Source organism: Doryrhamphus excisus, linkage group LG10, assembly GCF_037039965.1.
Source record: "Doryrhamphus excisus strain RoL-2023G ecotype Guam linkage group LG10, RoL_Dexc_Guam_v1.1, whole genome shotgun sequence".
Classification (NCBI taxonomy): Eukaryota; Metazoa; Chordata; class Actinopteri; order Syngnathiformes; family Syngnathidae; genus Doryrhamphus; species Doryrhamphus excisus.
Window position 1 is genome coordinate 3710990 of NC_136366.1, and position 20048 is coordinate 3731037.

At 44.6% G+C, this 20048-nt stretch overlaps 1 protein-coding gene across 2 annotated transcripts in view; it reads right to left on the reverse strand.

Moving 5' to 3' along the window:
- Positions 1 to 20048, reverse strand: part of gfra1a (gdnf family receptor alpha 1a) — a 201748-nt gene that overhangs the window by 166095 nt on the left and 15605 nt on the right. The window contains exon 4 of one of the 2 annotated variants that reach the window (XM_058057941.2): positions 9325 to 9480. The exons of the other annotated variant lie outside the window; for it this stretch is intronic. Coding sequence (XP_057913924.2) covers positions 9325 to 9480 — 156 coding nt within the window. The remainder of the gene's footprint in view (positions 1 to 9324; positions 9481 to 20048) is intronic. 2 annotated transcript variants of the gene reach the window in all.

Sequence of the window (20048 nt, forward strand, 5' to 3'; positions counted from 1 at the left end):
ATGAATGAATGAATGTCTGTGACTCTGCTTCTTAACACACCTCATGCCCACCTGCTCTGCCAGAGAATAAGAAGACGTCGCAGGAGGGATCGGTGGTGCCAACTCAGCGAGTATTCCAGCCCATCTGGGACATCAAAGCACACTTGTCTCAACTTAGTGTAAAGATGACTCTAGGGCAGCTGGGATAGGCTCCAGCAACCCCCTCGGCCCTCGTGAGGATAAGAAATAAAAAATGAATGAATGAATGTCTGTGACTCTGCTTCTTAACACACATCATACACACCTGCTCTGCCAGAGAATAAGAAAACGTCGCAGGAGGGATCGGTGGTGCCAACTCAGCGAGTATTCCAGCCCATCTGGGACATCAAAGCACAGACTATTCCAACCCTGAAGTTTTTGGTACCAGTCGTGACGTCGAGTTGACAGGCTAACCTTTTAGCTCGATAGCTAGCACCTTGACTCTCATTCTGCAGACTCTGGTTTGCACCCAAGCCGCCCGGTCTTTATCTAGACACGTTTCTCTCGCTTGTTTAGCTAACTTTTTGTCTCCCAAAATGACATGCACGTGTATCACGGGCACCACGGATAGATGGTAGTCCTGTGGGAAACAAAGTATACTTTATGTGTCTTGTGTTTCGCTTTTAACGTTTATTCTGCAGAAGGATGACAACGGCGAGCAGCTGGCAAAACCATTCCTGTTGGAAATACGGCCTCGGTTTTGTTGGGAATATTTATCAGCACGTCTTTGCGTCGATAAATCTCATGTTGTGACTTGCAGCTGCTGCTTTTCTTCGGCCGAGATCTCATTTCATCTTTTTCCTCGACGACGTCATGTTGTGGTCTGGAAGAAACCAAACCCTGACTAGTCAGCATTAATATTATTATTCTTATCATATTTATGGACTGGCAACCAGTCCAGGGTGTACCCCGCCTCTCGCCAACAGACGGCTGGGATAGGCTCCAGCATACACTAGTGACACTAGTGAGGATAAGCGGCATAGAAAATGAATGAGTGGAAGTTTATTCAAAACTCCAAAAAAAATTGCAGCACGGCGGTCTAGTGGTTAGCGCGCAGACCTCACAGCTAGGAGACCAGGGTTCAATTCCACCCTCGGCCATCTCTGTGTGGAGTTTGCATGTTCTCCCTGTGCATTCTAAAGGGTTCTCCGGTTTCCTCCCACATTCCACAAACATGCTAGGTTAATTAGCGACTCCAAATTGTCCATAGGTATGAATGTGAGTGTGAATGGTTGTTTGTCTATATGTGCCCTGTGATTGGCTGGCCACCAGTCCAGGGTGTACCCCGCCTCTTGCCCATAGACAGCTGGGATAGGCTCCAGCATCCCCCGCGACCCTCGTGAGGAAAAAGCAGTAGAAAATGAATGAATGAAAATTTTGTTTAGGGTGGCACGGCGACCTAGTGGTTAGCGCGCAGACCTCACAGCTAGGAGACCAGGGTTCAATTCCACCCTCGGCCATCTCTGTGTGGAGTTTGCATGTTCTCCCTGTGCATGCGTGGGTTTTCTAAAGGGTTCTCCGGTTTCCTCCCACATTCCAAAAACATGCTAGGTTAATTAGCGACTCCAAATTGTCCATAGGTATGAATGTGAGTGTGAATGGTTGTTTGTCTATATGTGCCCTGTGATTGGCTGGCCACCAGTCCAGGGTGTATATTGGGTAATAGGAGTGTAGAGATGACTCTAGGGGTGTTATTTCATGTCTAAAGAGCTCTGATCATGTAAAACTCTGTACCCCGCCTCTCGCCCAAAGACAGCTGGGATAGGCTCCAGCATCCCCCGCGACCCTCGTGAGGAAAAAGCTGTAGAAAATGAATGAATGAATGAATTTTGTTTAAAATCTAATGCTTTTCTTTGCAATTTTTTTTTTTTTTTTTTTTTTTGACTGGGTGCTACTTGATCTGCCGCTGCGTCGCCGCTGCAATAAGCCGCAGTCGATATCGGGTCGGGCCAGACCTGACACACGCACACATCTGTTCTTCAAGCCTGATTTATGATTTAGAAATGATTTTTTTTTTTTATTGGCTAAGAACTCCGCTGGAAGACTTTAAGGGCTGATTTTGCCTCGGCGGAGTGGAGTTGTGTGAAACGGTCCGACAGCATGACCTCAAAGCAGGGAAATGAAACCAGAGCGTCTCTGGTGTTTTTTACACATCAATTATAAGAAAATGTATTCCTTCTTAAACAGTTTGCTCACCGAGAAGCCGCTTGGGCTTCTGCTAAATCTACATATTCATCGTTCTCGGTGCCGCGGACGATGGTTTCATGCGGCTTATTCGCTTGCCCACATGAATATACTTTAGGCCACTAAGAGGTGGCGGGCGGGAGCAGGAGAGGCAAGCTAAGCAGCTAATCCCAAATAAGGTAGAACGGAGGGGGAGGAAACAAGGAAAGAGGGAGGGGCAACAAGTGTGTGACAATAAGACATCACCACCAATACCAATACAACACTTGTATTAGTATGTGTATTGTACAGTATTATGAACCATATACTGTAGTATAGTTTTTATGAAGCTGTTTGCATATTTAATAGAAAGATGAATCCAATGACCTTGGACATTGAATGACATGTGTTGCCATTGTTTGAACCTCAATGAAGCATAAAAATTTCAAGATGAACTAAAAAAAAACAAATATAAGGCATTCAGAAGATGCATTTAATGTGTTTTTTTCGGATCATGTTAAAAAATGTATTTACAAGGTGTTAATTTTTTTTTTAATACCGTATATGTCTCTTTTTTTCTTATTTTATCAACTATATTGGTAATAGGACTGAAAGGGTGACTATAGGGGTGTTATTTCATGTCTAGAGGGCTCTGTTTATGTTAAAACGTGTATATAGTAAGTGGTAACCAGTTTTTATGTCTTATATGTCTTGTTTTATCTTATTTTGTTGACAATATTGGGTAATAGGAGTGTAAAGATGACTATAGGGGTGTTAGTTCATGTCTAGAGGGCTCTGTTTATGTTAAAATGTGTATATAGTAAGTGGTAACCAGTTTTTATGTCTTATATATCTTGTTTTATCTTATTTTGTTGACAATATTGGGTAATAGGAGTGTAAAGGTGACTATAGGGGTGTTATTTCATGTTTGGAGGGCTCTTCTTGGGTTAAAAAATGTATTTAGAAGGTGGTAAAAAAAAGTTTTTTTCTTATTTTATCGACTATATTGGTAATAGGACTGAAAGGGTGACTATAGGGGTGTTATTTCATGTCGAGAGGGCTCTGTTTATGTTAAAACGTGTATTTAATAAGTGGTAACCAGTTTTTATGTCTTATATGTCTTGTTTTATCTTATTTTGTTGACAATATTGGGTAATAAAGGTGACTATAGGGGTGTTATTTCATGTTTGGAGGGCTCTTCTTGGGTTAAAAAATGTATTTAGAAGGTGGTAAAAAAAAGTTTTTTTTCTTATTTTATCGACTATATTGGTAATAGGACTGAAAGGGTGACTATAGGGGTGTTATTTCTTGTCTAGAGGGCTCTGTTTATGTTAAAATGTGTATTTAATAAGTGGTAACCAGTTTTTATGTCTTATATGTCTTGTTTTATCTTATTTTGTTGACAATATTGGGTAATAGGAGTGTAAAGGTGACTATAGGGGTGTTATTTCATGTTTGGAGGGCTCTTCTTGGGTTAAAAAATGTATTTAGAAGGTGGTAAAAAAAGTTTTTTTTCTTATTTTATCGACTATATTGGTAATGGGACTGAAAGGGTGACTATAGGGGTGTTATTTCATGTGTAGAGGGCTCTGTTTATGTTAAAACGTGTATTTAGTAAGTGGTAACCAGTTTTTATTTCTTATATGTCTTGTTTTATCTTATTTTGTTGACAATATTGGGTAATAGGAGGGTAAATGTGACTATAGGGGTGTTATTTCATGTCCGGAGGGCTCTGTTCATGTTAAAAAGTGTTTTTCGAAGAAGGTGAACTGTTTTTTTAATGTCTTGTATGTCTTACTTTCTCTTAATTTGTCAACTATATTGGGTCATAGGAGTGTAAAGATGACTATAGGGGTGTTAGTTCATGTGTAGAGGGCTCTGTTTATGTTAAAACGTGTATTTAGTAAGTGGTAACCAGTTTTTATGTCTTATATGTCTTGTTTTATTTTATTTTGTTGACTATAATGGGTAATTGGGGGCGTAGAGATGACCATAGGGGTGTTATTTCATGTCTGGAGGGCTCTGTTCATGTTAAAAAGTGTATTTCGAAGAAGATAAACTGTTTCTTTATGTCTTGTATGTCTTATTTTATCTTATTTTGTCACCTATATTGGGTCATAGGAGTGTAAAGATGACCATAGGGGTGTTATTTCATATCTGGAGGGCTCTGTTCATGTTAAAAAAGTGTATTTCGAAGAAGGTAAACTATTTTTTTTTATGTCTTGTTTGTCTTATTTTCTCTTATTTTGTCAACTATATTGGGTAATTGGGGCGTAGAGATGACCATAGCGGTGTTATTTCATGTCTGGGGGTCTCTGTTCATGTTAAAAAGTGTATTTGGAAGGTTGCAAATATTTTTTAAATGTCTTATTTCCTCTTAATTTGTCAACTATATTGGGTAATAGGGGTGTACAGATGACTATAGGGGTGTTATTTCATGTCTAGAGGGCTCTGATCATGTCAAAAAGTGTATTTGGAAGGTTGTAAAACTTTTTTTATGTCTTATACGTATTATTTTCTCTTATTTTGTCAACTATATTGGGTAAAATGAGTGTAAAGATGACTATAGGGGTGTTATTTCATGTCTAGAGGGCTCTGTTTATGTTAAAACGTGTATTTAGTAAGTGGTAATCAGTTTTTATGTCTTATATGTCTTTTTTAAATGTCTTATTTCCTCTTAATTTGTCAACTATATTGGGTAATAGGGGTGTACAGATGACTATAGGGCTGTTATTTCATGTCTAGAGGGCTCTGATCATGTCAAAAAGTGTATTTGGAAGGTTGTAAAACTTTTTTTTATGTCTTATACGTCTTATTTTCTCTTATTTTGTCGACTATATTGGGTAAAAGGAGTGTAAAGATGACTATAGGGGTGTTATTTCATGTCTAGAGGGCTCTGATAATGTTAGAAAGTGTTTTTTGAAGGTTGTAACACTTTTTGATATGTCTTATACGTCTTATTTCCTCTTATTTTGTCGACTATATTGGGTAATGGGAGTGTAAATATGACCATAGGGGTGTTATTTCATGTCTGGAGAGCTCTGATCATGTTAAAAAATGTATTTAGAAGGTTGTAAAAGAGGTATTCTATGTCAAATATGTCTTAATTTTGGTGTAAGGGAGGGATTGCTAAATGATCAGATATCGGGTTAAAGGAAGGACAGATACGTAGAGTAAGTTTAATTTGAAAGCGTTACAAAAATCAAATGGTAGTGATTAAGTGGAATGGCCCGAATGCTTGAACTGTATAAGTTTCCTTTTCTTGACTCACATAGAAGTGTAAAAAGAAGCAAAGACTGTAAATAAAAGACTCAGCTGTCCAAGGTTCTGTGAAGTATCAGCCCATCGGCCAATCATGAATGGTTACCTATGCAGTACCTTAGCCATGCAGTACAATTGTAATGATGTCATCATTCTTTTATTATCTGTGGCGCCAAAAGAAACTCAGTGCGTTTGAAAGCGTCTTCATTTTCCAGATGTGGATGTCCAGAGCCTCCAAAAAAAAAAAGAGTTTGCCTGGAACACCCGACTTTGACTTTGCACTTGGAAATGAAATTGGTTTTCTCGCCACTCTTTAAGCGCATTTGCTCTGAGTACATTTCAACCTTCACTTCCCCAAGTTAAGATGCACCAGCACTGGCGCTTTGCATGTAAATCTCTCAAGTTTAAGCACACTGCCTACGCCTTTCTATTCTCTCTCTCTCTAACACACACACACATATACACACACACACACACACACACACAAAGTCCTTGTGACTGGTAAGCATCAGCGGGCGCAGGATGATTCACTCCCCAGAAGTGAACATTTCCAAATATTCGGGAATGAGCGTCAAAGCTCAGTGACCTTTTGGTTCCAGCAGCTGTTTGACAAACACAAGCGACTTCCTGTCACACCTCCTTACGTTCCTCCATCATGAGGAGTTAGATTTGTCTTATGAGGTGCAATGATGCTTCAATAAAAGTCTAAATCATCATCAGGACGTTATTGCCGAGACGTCACTACAGCAGGAAGGACGAGATGACGGCAGCTGGATTGTGAAAATTCCTTCTACGGTCTTCAGTCTGCTCCACTCAGCCCATCCAAACATGGAAAGTCATGAAAATTTGTATCCTGACCTCACGTCACCAAGTCAAGTCAAATCAAGTCCAGTCAAGTCAGGTCAAATCATGTCAAATCAAATCAAATCAAGTCCAGTCAAGTCAGGTCAAATCATGTCAAATCAAATCAAATCAAGTCCAGTCAAGTCTCAAGTCTTTCCTCTCAAGTCTTCAGTCATGCAAGTAAAGGAATGCGGGTCCAAGTCAGGTCTCAAGAGAGTCTCAAGTCTTTTCTCTCAAGTCTTCAGTCATAATCGTAAAGGCACGCAGGTCGAAGTCGGGTCTCAAGTCTTTACTCTCAAGTCTTCAGTCATGTCAGTAAAGGCATGCGGGTCCAAGTCAAGTCTAAAGTGAGTCTCAAGTGTTTCCCTCAAGTCTTCAGTCATGTCAGTAAAGGAATGCGGGTCCAAGTCAGGTCTCAAGAGAGTCTCAAGTCTTCAGTCATAATCGTAAAGGCACGCAGGTCTAAGTCGGGTCTCAAGTCTTTACTCTCAAGTCTTCAGTCATGTCAGTAAAGGCATGCGGGTCCAAGTCAAGTCTCAGGTGAGTTTCAAGTCTTTACTCTCAAGTCTTCAATCATGTCAGTAAAAGAATGCGGATCCAAGTCAGATCTCAAGTGAGTCTCAAGTCTTTACTCTCAAGTCTTCAATCATGTCAGTAGAGGCACACATGTCTAAGTCAAGTCTCTGTTGAGTTTCAAGTCTTTACTCTCAAGTCTTCAGTCATGTCAGTAAAGGAATGCTGGTCCAAGTCAAGTCTCAGATGAGTCTCAAGTCTTGACTCTCAAGTCTTCCAGTTGAGGCACACATGTCTAAGTCAAGTCTCAGGTGAGTCTCAAGTCTTTACTCTCAAGTTTTCAGTCTTGCAAGTAAAGGTACGCAGGTCTAAGTCAGGTCTCAAGTGAGTCTCATGTCTTTACTCTCAAGTCTTCAATCGTGTCAGTAGAGGCACACGGGTCTAAGTCAAGTCTCAGGTGAGTTCAAGTCTTTACTCTCAAGTTTTCAGTCTTGCAAGTAAAGGCATGCAGTTCAAAGACAAGTCTCTGATGAGATTCAAGTCTTTACTCTCGAGTCTTCTATCATGTCACTAAAGGAATGCAGGTCCAAGTCAAGTCTCAAGTGAGTCTCAAGTCTTTTCTCTCAAGTATTCAGTCATGTCAGTAAATGCATGCAGGTCCAATTCAAGTCTCAAGTGAGTCTCAAGTCTTTTCTCTCAAGTATTCAGTCATGTCAGTAAATGCATGCAGGTCCAAGTCAAGTCTCTGGTGAGTCTCAAGTCTTTTCTCTCAAGTCTTCAATAATGTTCAAGTCCATGATACTAAAGACACGGAGGTCCAAATCAAGTCTCAAGCTTAAAATCTCAATTCTGAAGTCATGATAGTAAAGTCTAGTCAGTCTTTGCCCAAAGTCAGCTGGGATAGACTCCAGCGATGGATGGATGAAGCTAATGTGTGCGTATCTCAAGCTGCGGTCTCTCTTGCCTCCTCCAGCATCAAACACTTGACAAAGAAGGTTAGAAAGCTATGATGATGCTAAAAACATGTGATGATATTAAATATTAGACAGTCGCTCCTTCGGGGCGTGTTGCGTTTGTGACAGTACGTGAAAGTAAAACCTGTGAATCCGTTTCTTTGATTTAAAATCCTCTTTAGGGGCGCTTGAATCATCAATTATTGCCTGCGACTATGAATCCTTTTTAAATGACAATTTTGGGGGAGAAGCAGCGTTTACAGTTAAGCCCTCGGCAGCATCCTTATTCCTGTCAGGGAACACAGGGATTCATTTTTAATTAATCGGGATGGCGGCGTTCCTGGTGGAGACACACACACACACACACACACATAGGCCTGCAGTGCCAAAGCAACTTATTGTGTCAATCATAGTTACAAAGTGATGAAGAAGATGATACCAACCAAGATGATCATAAATCTTGTCTTCTCAGGTCTTTTCCCGATCGTCCAAAACAGCGTGACCTCTAAAAGCGGAACGCACCGATGGGAATACCAAAATGAGACATACGCTCTTTCTCTCTCTCTTGACAATCCATCCATACATCTTCTCTACAGGGTGCTGGAGAACTCCTCTGAAGGACACGTCCATTATGGACTGAGACCTCGCTCACTTGCTAGTACTTCCTGATAGTACTCATACTTTCCTCATCACAACAGATGCGTACCGATATCTGACACTAGCCACGTTTACATGGGACCCAAATATTCCAATTCCATTCGGGTTATTTGCTCAAACAGAAAGAATGTAACCTTTGTATACACCTCATTCCCAAAGAAAAGTGCCAATCCGAATGAATATATAATCGGAATATTCCTTTCCCCAATCCGATTGAGGTATCTTGTACCCGCTCAATCGGCACTGGACTGCTAAAGAAAGTTTGTTTTTGATTCAAACTAAAGTTCAAGACCGGATGAAGGAAAAACTGGGAATACGGAGTTATTCCAAGAAGTGAAAAAAAAAACTCGAGGAAGTCGGTATCACGTGATGTTGGTGTTTACGTTTTACTGGGCATGCCCCATTGATTATTCTGGTTGATTAAAGCGTCGCATGTAGACACGCGATTGGAATATTCCTTTCCATGTATACCATTGTTTTCGGAAAGCTCATTCGGAAAGAGAAAAACTCGTCATGTAAACCTGGCTATTGTCCAGCACTTCCGATATCCTTGGAATTGAGCCTGATGTTGGGAACACATTCTGCTTCTTCAACTGGACAGACGGGTAGACGCTTAGGGATAGGGTTCACGGGTTAGGTTTAGGATTTGTTGGATCAGATTCGGATTTGTGGGGTAGGTTTACTACAACATGCAAGTCAAGAAAACACCGACATACTGAGCTAGCTAGGATGCTGCTCTACCTGTCCAATGTTATTATCAGCGGACAAAACGATACCAATAGGATCCGATATCACATTTTTATGCCTGATTTTTGATTATTCAAAATCCCAATTTTTTTTTCCGAAATCCCAATTCACCAAAAACCCTACAAGCCGACAGAAAGGTTTGAGCAGCACACACACAAACACTTGTTACCCAGTATGGCCCAATTGGGGTGAGCCCTCCTGTTTCGACTGGGATCCTGAAGATCTGTGGAGGAGGGGCTCCCCCGGCCCAGTGCGGGCGCCCTGACCCGGCTGACCCCCCTGGTCGGAGGCAAAGTGGCCGAGCCGCTCCAAGGTTCCACACCCTCTGCAAGAGATGCGTTGGATTCAGGACCACCAACCAGGTCTCACAGAGGTCACGGGGGGCCAGGGTGGATTGGGGGGGGTGGGGGTGGGGGCTCATACAACAACTGGGAACATTTTGGCAGGTTGGGAAGGGGAGCAGGGTGCAGGATTTCATAGAAGGAGCATTGTCTTGCAATTGTTGTTGATTGTTGTACCCCTCGCGCGGGTGCCTGAAAGCTGCAGTGCCGCAGTGCACGTGAACGCTTCATCAGTGAAATCAAATGTCTGAAGGTCTGCGGGGTACATGAAGGTGGCGGAAGCACGGCGCAACAAGAGGATGCTTCCCGTCACGACTCGCCGACCAGCCGCCCAGGTGTGTGAGGAGAGTGCCATGTCCGTATAGGCCATGGCACGTCCACATCAACCATGCCACGTCCGTATCGGCCATGTCACGTCCGTATTGGCCATGGCACGTCTGTCTCGACCATGCCACGTCCGTATTGGCCATGGCACGTCCACATCAACCATGCCACGTCCGTATCGGCCATGGCACGTCCACATCAACCATGCCACATCCGTATCAGCCATGTCACGTCCGTATTGGCCATGGCACATCCACATCAACCATGCCATGTCCGTATCGGCCATAGCACATCCACATCAACCATGCCACGTCGGTATTGGCCATGGCACGTCTCGACCATGTCACGTCCGTATAGGCCATGTCACGTCCGTCTCGACCATATCACGTTTGTATCGGCCATGCCACGTCCATATCTAAACCATGCCAAGTCCGTCTCGACCATGCCACATCCGTATCAGCCATGTCACCTCCGTATTGGCCATACACGTCTGTCTCGACCATGCCACGTCTGTATTGGCCATGGCACGTCCACATCAACCATGCCATGTCCGTATCGGCCATATCACGTCCATATCGGCCATGGCACGTCCACATCAACCATGCCACGTCGGTATTGGCCATGGCACATCTGTCTCGACCATGTCACGTCCGTATAGGCCATGTCACGTCCGTCTCAACCATATCACATCTGTATCGGCCATGCCACGTCCATATCTAAGCCATGCCAAGTCCGTCTCGACCATGCCACATCCGTATCAGCCATGTCACGTCCGTATTGGCCATGGCACGTCTGTCTCAACCATGCCACGTCCGTATTGGCCATGGCATGTCCACATCAACCATGCCACGTCCGTATCGGCCATAGCACGTCCACATCGGCCATGGCACGTCCACATCAACCATGCCACGTCGGTATTGGCCATGGCACGTCTGTCTCGACCATGTCACGTCCGTATAGGCCATGTCACGTCCGTCTCAACCATATCACATCTGTATCGGCCATGCCATGTCCATATCTAAGCCATGCCAAGTCTGTCTCGACCATGCCACGTACGTATCAGCCATGTCACGTCCGTATTGGCCATGGCACGTCTGTCTCAACCATGCCACGTCCGTATTGGCCATGGCACGTCCACATCAACCATTCCACGCCCGTATCGGCAATAGCACGTCCACATCGGCCATGGCACGTCCACATCAACCATGCCACGTCGGTATTGGCCATGGCACGTCTGTCTCGACCATGTCACGTCCGTATAGGCCATGTCACGTATGTCTCAACCATATCACATCTGTATCGGCCATGCCACGTCCATATCTAAGCCATGCCAAGTCCGTCTCGACCATGCACATCCGTATCAGCCATGTCACGTCCGTATTGGCCATGGCACGTCTGTCTCAACCATGCCACGTCCGTATTGGCCATGGCACGTCCACATCAACCATGCCACGTCCGTATCGGCCATAGCACGTCCACATCGGCCATGGCACGTCCACATCAACCATGCCACGTCGGTATTGGCCATGGCACGTCTGTATAGGCCATGTCACGTCCATCTCAACCATATCACATCTGTATCGGCCATGCCACATCCATATCTAAGCCATGCCAAGTCTGTCTTGACCATGCCACGTACGTATCGGCCATGCCACGTCCATATCGGCTATGGCACATCTGTCTTGACCATGCCACGTCCGTATTGGCCATGGCATGTCCACATCAACCATGCCACGTCCGTATTGGCCATGGCACGTCCACATCAACCATGCCACGTCCGTATTGGCCATGGCACGTCCACATCAACCATGCCACGTCCGTATCAACAACTGGGAAATTTTGGCAGGTTGGGAGGGGAGCAGGGTGCAGGATTTCATAGGAGGAGCATTGTCTTGCAATTGTTGCCCCCCCGCCCCCGGTTGTCTGAAAGCCTTACGGTGCCGCAGTGCACGTGAACGCCTCATCAGGTGAACATGTGAAGTCAAATGTCTGAAGGGCCTGCCGGGGTACATGAAGGCGGCGGAAGCACGACGCAACAAGAGGACGCTTTCCCGTCAAAAGACGCGGTTAGGCGTGTGAGTGGACATCAACCAGATCGTTGCCAAATGAGGAGCCCAGAATAGAAGCTTGCCGAGCTTTGCCTGGCAAATAGGGGGTGCGCAGCTATAGATTTGTAGTTAGGGGGGAGCGCTTGTAGATGAAACAAATGCAAATGTATGTATCAATGCCCTCATTTAACATCCAACACAGCACACACTGCTGCGTGTGTGTGTTTGTGTGTGTGTGTGTGTGCGTGTGTGTGTGTGGTGATTGGAGCTTGCAAGCGTTTGCTTTTTCAGGATGCTGCCTTTGTGATGAAAAAGGGAAAAGGGAGAGAAAAGAGGCATCACTATTATCCTCCGGAGAGAAGCATTGTTAGCTGGCGCTTTAATCAACACACTGCGGCTGCAGACAAACATGATTTGTAGCGGAAAGAAACGTCCATTTTCCATCGTCTAGTGAACGTTGCCAACATGCGCTGAGCAAGAAGGGAATACTCTGGATGCTTCTAGGAATGCAGCGTGGAAGTCAATCTAGGGGCCAGTCCACACGGGAACGTTGGTTCAGACGTTCCTTCACATGGCAAGGATGCTCAGGGTGCCTTCAAATGGTAGCTTCCAAAATGGGGTACAGGTAAAACAATGTTTTCTGATGGTCACAGAAAATCCAACATCATATATGATTACAGGCGTGCCTCCCCATGTCCGTCTCGACCATGGCACGTCCATATCGGCCATGGCATGTCCGTATTGGCCATGGCACGTCCGTCTTAACCATGCCACGTCCGTATCGGTCATGGCATGTCCGTATCAGCCATGCCAAATCCGTTTCGACTATTCCAAGTCTGTCTCAACCATGACATGTCCATCTTGACCATGGCACGTCCGTATTGGCCATGGCTCGTCCATATTGGCCATGGCACGTCCGTCTCGGCCATGCCATGTCAATATTGGCCATGGCCCGTCCACATCAACCATGGCATGTCCACATCAACCATGCCAGGTCCGTATCGGCCATGTCACGTCCGTATTGGCCATGTCACGTTCATCTCAACCATGCCACGTCTGTATCGGCCATGGCATGTCCGTATCAGCCATGGCGCGTCCGTATCAGCCATGGCGCGTCCCACTCCACCATGCCACGTCTGTATCGGCCATGATAAGTCCGTATCAGCCATTGCACGTCCAACTCTACCATGCCACGTCTGTATTGGCCATGGCACGTCCGTCTCGACCATGCCACGTCTATATTGGCCAAGCCAGGTCCGTATCGGCCATGTCACGTCCATATTGGTCATGGCACGTCTGTCTCGACCATGCCACGTCTGTATCGGCCATGCCACGTCTGTATTGGCAATGCCACGTCTGTATTGGCCACGCCACGTCCATATTGGCCATGGCACGTTCATATCAACCATGCCATGTCTGTATCGGCCATGGCATGTCCGTATCAGCCATGGCACGTCCCATTCTACCATGGCACGTCTGTATTGGCCATGGCATGTCCGTATCAGCCATGGCACGTCCCACTCTACCATGCCACATCTGTTTTGGCCATGGCACGTCCACATCAACCATGCCACATCTGTATTGGCCATGCCAAGACCATATCGGCTATGGCAACTCCGTCTCGACTATGCCACATCTGTATCGCCCATGACACATCTGTAATATGAGGGATCTTATGCACATGCGTTCTTTCTTCTTCTGTTGTTTGATGTGTTGTGTACTTCTGTCTATGTAGTTTGGACAGGGCCTTGGCCCTCTGTTTTTGTTGCATGAACAGTGAGTGTGAATGGTTGTTTGTCTATATGTGCCCTGTGATTGGCTGATTGAAAAAGCTGCTAAAATCATTTGGGAAAGAATCAAATGGAATCGAAGGAATTGTCCAGAAATGCATCCTCAGAAATGCACAAACTTCCCAAATCTGCTAAGTGAAAGAATAACGTCCACTTCCCTTTGCTGGAGGAGGGAATTCTATTAACGGCACGAGCCTCAAAAGCCTGACAGTTTAATCCCGGCAGCCGACTGTTCAGCTGACAGTTTACACCACAAGCCTGACACCGACGTTACGCACCTGCCGACGGTCAGTCATTAGGCGCAAAACACGGAAAAGTCCAATTTTTATCGAAGGCATGAATGATGCAAATGCAGCATAATGGCAAAAAAAAAAAAAAATGGCGTTTGCTTTGCTTACCGGCGTCTCCACATGCGGCAAGGAGGTCGTGCGTGTTTGCCACCGGACTACACTCAACTTTGCCGCATGAGCGTAATGTCTTCTCGGGTTTCGCCAAAACTGCCGTCAGCGGCTGTGAAAAGTTAATTGCGCGTATTTGCATGCGGCGTCAAGTGACGGCGGGTAGCAGACCTGGCGCCGGGCTCCCTCCTGCTGATTTGAGCTGTCAGCCGCGTTTTATTAACGATGACGAATCACCGCGCCACCTCACATCCAATAAAAGGGCTCTCAGAGGGGCTCAAACCTGGTCGCGTTTTGACTAAATGATTCTCTTGGCCCGCGGTGAGGCAGCCGGCGGTCCGGACGGCGGTCCGGACGGCTGACCTGACGGGCGGAAGGCCAACGGCTGGGTGCGTGGATTGCGGCGCAGCGTGATGAATGATGAAGTTACCTGACGGGTGACTCCGTGGGGGAAATAATTAAAAAAAGCCTTTGACCTTCTTTGGGGGTGGAATTAAATATTCCTACAAGACGGCTCAGACATGACAAAAATGTCTCTTTCGGTCCTGAAAAGGTTTATCTTTCCATTTAGTGCAAACAAGAGATGCACTAATACCTTGCAATTACCTTGCAGGGATTTTCTAATATACTTCAATGAACTCTCATGGTTCAATTCAGCCTATTATTACTCTAAAAATATGCATTTTTAAGAAAATGTTACATATTTTTTGGCCTAAATGAAGTCTTTTCAAGCAAAAGGACTAAAATAGAATTTGGGCATTCAGAACACACATTCAAAAACATTGTGATTATATGTATGTAGTATTTTGCACTGGTCACTAGGTGTCAGTAATGTTTACACTGATGGCACAGTTGCATAGTACTGTACACAACAGGAAGTATATAAAAGAAACAACAACACGGATTTCTCCCAACATGTCTGTATTATTTTTCATATGTCTTGTTGTCCCTGATTAACTATATAACTATATTTGGTAATGGGAGTGTAAAGGTGACTATAGGGGTGCTATTTTATGTCAAGAAGGCTCTAACAATGTTTTCAAAAAGTATATTTATAAGGTGGTAAACAGGTTTTCTATGTCAAATGTGTTTTATGTTTTGTTATTATGTCCACTGCATTTGGAAATAGGAGTGTAAAGGTGACTATAGGGGTGTTATTTTATGCCTAGAGGGCTCTGACCATTAAAAAAAAGTATATTTATAAGGTGGTAAACAGGTTTTCTATGTCATATATGTCTTGCGTTTTGTTATTAAGTCCACTACATTTGGAAATTGGAGTGTAAAGGTGACTATAGGGGTGTTATTTTATGTCTAGAGGGCTCTAACAATTTAAAAAAAGTATATTTATAAGGTGGTAAACAGGTTTTCTATGTCATATATGTCTTGCGTTCTGTTATTAAGTCCACTACATTTGGAAATTGGAGTGTAAAGGTGACTATAGGGGTGTTATTTTATGTCTAGAGGGCTCTAACAATGTTTTTAAAAAGTATATTTATAAGGTGGTGAACAGGTTTTTTATGTCATATATGTCTTATGTTTGTTATTATGTCAATTACATTTGGAAATAGGAGTGTAAAGGTGACTATAGGGGTGTTATTTTATGTCTAGAGGGCTCTAATTATGTTAAACAAACATATTTACAAGGTGGTAAACAGGTTTTCCATGTTATATATGTCTTCTTTATTGCTATTATTTCTACTATATTTAGTAATAGGCGTGTAAATGTGACTATAGGGGTGCTATTTTAAGTCTAGAGGGCTCTAATAATATAAAAAAAAACATATTTACAAGGTGGTAAACAGATTTTCCATGTCATATATGTGCTGTTTTCTGTTATTATGTCTACTATATTTAGTAATAGGCGTGTAAATGTGACTATAGGGGTGTTATTTAAAGTCTAGAGAGCTCTAATGTTAAAATACATATATAGAAGTTGGTAAACAGATTTTTCGTCAGGTCAGAGTAAAGTTCTAAAAGAGGGGCAGACCGTCTGACTGTATTGTGCTGCCGTCTGTCGTCATAACAGAGATGTGGCTTGATGTGATGCATATGCATTAATGATGCTAAAAACGTGGATGCAATTAATGACATTAATGAGTTAGCAGCCTTAGTGCGCCATGTTTGACAGCCCCACTAATAAGAAAGATTCGGCGTGATACTCAAAATCAGAATGGGCCTTTTTGGTCTGTAGATGTAAATGTGGCGTATATCCTCCCATGCACCATGGAAAGGTGCTGGTTCACCGTGCCAGACTTGGGTGACGCTACTCAAAAGTGTCAGTGAAGGCTCCTGCCACCCACACGCTCGTGACAGTAAGTTCTACATCAACTCCCTTGCCCTCTTTCATCTTTATTTCTTACATGGAATCATTTGCTTAAGAAAATATTGACTCCCGTTGCACAAGATCCCTGATATTGCCACAAAACGCGTGAAGGAAGCCACACGGCACAGCAATATCCAATTCCAACCACTGATGGGGATGTTTTTTTCGGAGCATAAATTGGCGCCGACGTGCTTGTTAATGCTCTTTTAATATGTTGCATCGGCAATACATTTGTGGGCACGGTGCATTGCTCCCTTCCTGGCTGCAGTCAACATCTCCATGGCAACAGAGATAAGACTTTAGGGTCACTCACGACCGGATTTGCGTTCCTGCACGGTCTTTGCGATGTGTAAAAGACGCACCAGGCCTTCATTATTCATTCATTCATTCATCGCGGGGGGAGCTGGAGCCTATCCCAGCTGTCTTCGGGCGAGAGACAAACAACCATTCACACTCACATTCATACGTATGAACAATTTTGGAGTCGCTAATTAACCTAGCATGTTTTTGGAATGTTGGAGGAAACCGGAGTACCCGGAGAAAACCCACGCATGCGCGGGGAGAACATGCAAACTCCACACAGAGATGGCTGAGGGTGGGGAAAGACAAAATAAGAAGGCAAAAAGTTACCACTTCCACACAAAATAGGAGGAGAACTCATTCATTTATTCATTTTCTACCGCTTTTCCTCACGAGGGTCGCGAGGGGGGGGGGGGTTGCTGGAGGCTATCCCAGCTGTCTTCGGGCGAGAGGCGGGGTAAACCCTGGACTAGTCACCAGCCAATCACAGGGCACATATAGACAAACAACCATTCACACTCACATTCATACCTATGGACAATTTGGAGTCGCTAATTAACCTAGCATGCTTTTTGGAATGTAAGAGGAAAACCGGAGTACCCGGAGAAAACCCACGCATGCACGGGGAGAACATGCAAACTCCACACAGAGATGGCCGAGGGTGGGGAAAGACAAAATAAGAAGGCAAAAAGTTACCACTTCCACACAAAATAGGAGGAGAACTCATTCATTTATTCATTTTCTACTGCTTATCCTCACGAGGGTCGCGCTGGAGCCTATCCCAGCTGTCTTCGGGCGAGAGACGGGGTAGACCCTGGACTGGTGGCCAGCTAATCCCAGGGCACATATAGACAAACAACCATTCACACTCACATTCATACCTATGGACAATTTGGAGTCGCTAATTAACCTAGCATGTTTTTGGAATGTGGGAGGAAACCGGAGTACCCGGAGAAAACCCACGCATGCTAACCACTCGACCGCCGTGCAGCCCTGCGGCCTTCATTAGATAAATGAAATGTAAACGAGCGGTTGATGCCCATCAAGACGCTGTCTGGTGTGCTTCCAAACCAGCAGCAACTTCAATCCATTCCATTATCCGACAGCTGCATCTAAGTGGGAATCTGCTGACGCTTCCCGTATCGGCTCTGAGCCGCCGTACGCCACAATTCAACACGGCGGAAAGGAGACGAGGTCAGCCAAAGCAAATCCCCAGCAGGCTGCATCCTACTCCGCTGCCAGCAACGGGATCAGAGGCTGGGCGGCGTCCATCACGGGCTTCGCTGAGGGATAACGCTTCTGATGCTTCCACGGCAGAGGAAAAAAAAAAAAATAATAAATCGATAGATTCTTGTAGATGCGGCCTCAAGTTTCCAATCTAACACGGCGCGGTATCGATTAGACGCCCGGAGGAGGCGAAACAAACTCTGCTGGTGATGGGATCCTGAAACAAGACCAACTTTGTAACGGCCACGCACCGTGGAAGTGGGGAGGAGCCTGTTTGACCACCCACTTTCAATCCGGTTGGAATTCTGATGATCCATGGAACTAATCCCACTTCCTTTGTGTGAGTCACCTTGGATCATAAAGAATACAAGATGGAATTATTTAGTCATCAAATATATAAATAATGTGGTTAGCGCACAGGCCACGCAGCTAGAAGACCAGAGTTCGATTCCAACCTCGGCCATCTCTGTGTCGACACGCAGCCAGGACACCGGAGTTCGATTCCAACCTCCGCCATCTCTGTGTGGACGAACTTTCACCGTGGAAGGGGGAGGAGCCTGTCTAACCATCGCCTTTCAATCCGATTGGAATTCTGATGATCCATGGAACTAATCCCATTCCTATACTTCCTTAAGTGAGTCACCTTGGATCATAAATAACCAATAAATGATGTGGTTAGCGCGCAGGCCACGCAGCTAGAAGACCAGAGTTCGATTCCAACCTCGGCTATCTCCGTGTGGACGAACTTTGTAACGGCCACGCACCGTGGAAGTGGGAGGAGCCTGTCTGACCACCGCCTTTCAATCCGGTAGGAATTCTGATGATCCATGAAACTAATCCCATTCCTATACTTCCTTTATGTGAGTCAGCTTGCATCATAAATAACCAATAAATGATGTGGTTAGCGCGCAGGCCACGCAGCTAGAAGACCAGAGTTCGATTCCACCCTCGGCTATCTCTGCGTGGAGTTCCAATTCTTCATTGCCGACTTGTTGGGATAGTCTCCAGCCTACCCGTGACACTCGTGAGGATAAGCGGCATAGAAAACGGATGGATGGAAAACTGAGTAAATTGTGGGTGTATGCTGGAGCCTATCCCAGCTGTGATGGGAGTGTTTCCTGACATCCACGTTCACTCGGTGCTGGAGAACACCTGAATGTCGACACCAGTGTAAAAAGGCATCAGGATAGATAAAGGATGACGGATGCCGGATGTTCCATTTTCCAGTCTCTAGTGTCGTTCCAACTTAGGTTCACATCTGCTTAATACGGATTATTCCGAAGCAAAAGGAAAATGGACAACTCGGAATGACGGCGATATCAGACCTCCGCACCCTCAAGCATACGTTCCGGGTTTATGGACTCAAGAGAGTAGAAGCATTTGGGGGAAACTCATGGTGGGAGGAAGCCCCAGAACATGGTGCTGTCCCCTTAGTGGAAGTGGAATGGGGGGGGAGGGAGACCGGGAAATCTTGGCTTCCCGACTGAGAGTGCTGCCCCCACGACACGGATCTGGAGTCTGGATGATGTCATGGCCACTACAAGGAATTGACTCAGTCAACATATAGAGATGATGATGCTTCTATGGGAAATCATTATGGTGGTGGGGGGGGGGGGGTTGCCAAACAATAACCGGAAATAAGGGAACATTTCTGAAAAATAAAATATGCAAAATTTTCCGGAAAATAAAGGATATTTTGTGGAAAGTATGGGACATTTCTTCAGAAAATGAAGAACATTTACTGAAAAATAAAATTCATTATGGTGGTGGTGTTGGGGGGGGGGGTGGGGGGGGTGGGTCTCACCTTAATTACAGTTGCCAAACAATAACCGGAAATAAGGGAACATTTCTGAAAAATAAAATATGCAAAATTTTCCGGAAAATAAAAGAAAATAAAGGATATTTTGTGGAAAGTACAGGAAATTTCTTAAAAAAATAAAGAACTTTTTCTGGAAAATAAAAATCATTATGGTGGGGGGGGGGGCTCACCTTAATTAGGTACAGTTACCAAACAATAACAGGAAATAAGGGAACATTTCTGAAAAAGAAAATATGCAAAATTTTACAAAAAATATTTAAAAAATAAAGGATATTTTGTGGAAAGTACGGGACATTTCTTCAGAAAATAAAGAACATTTTCTG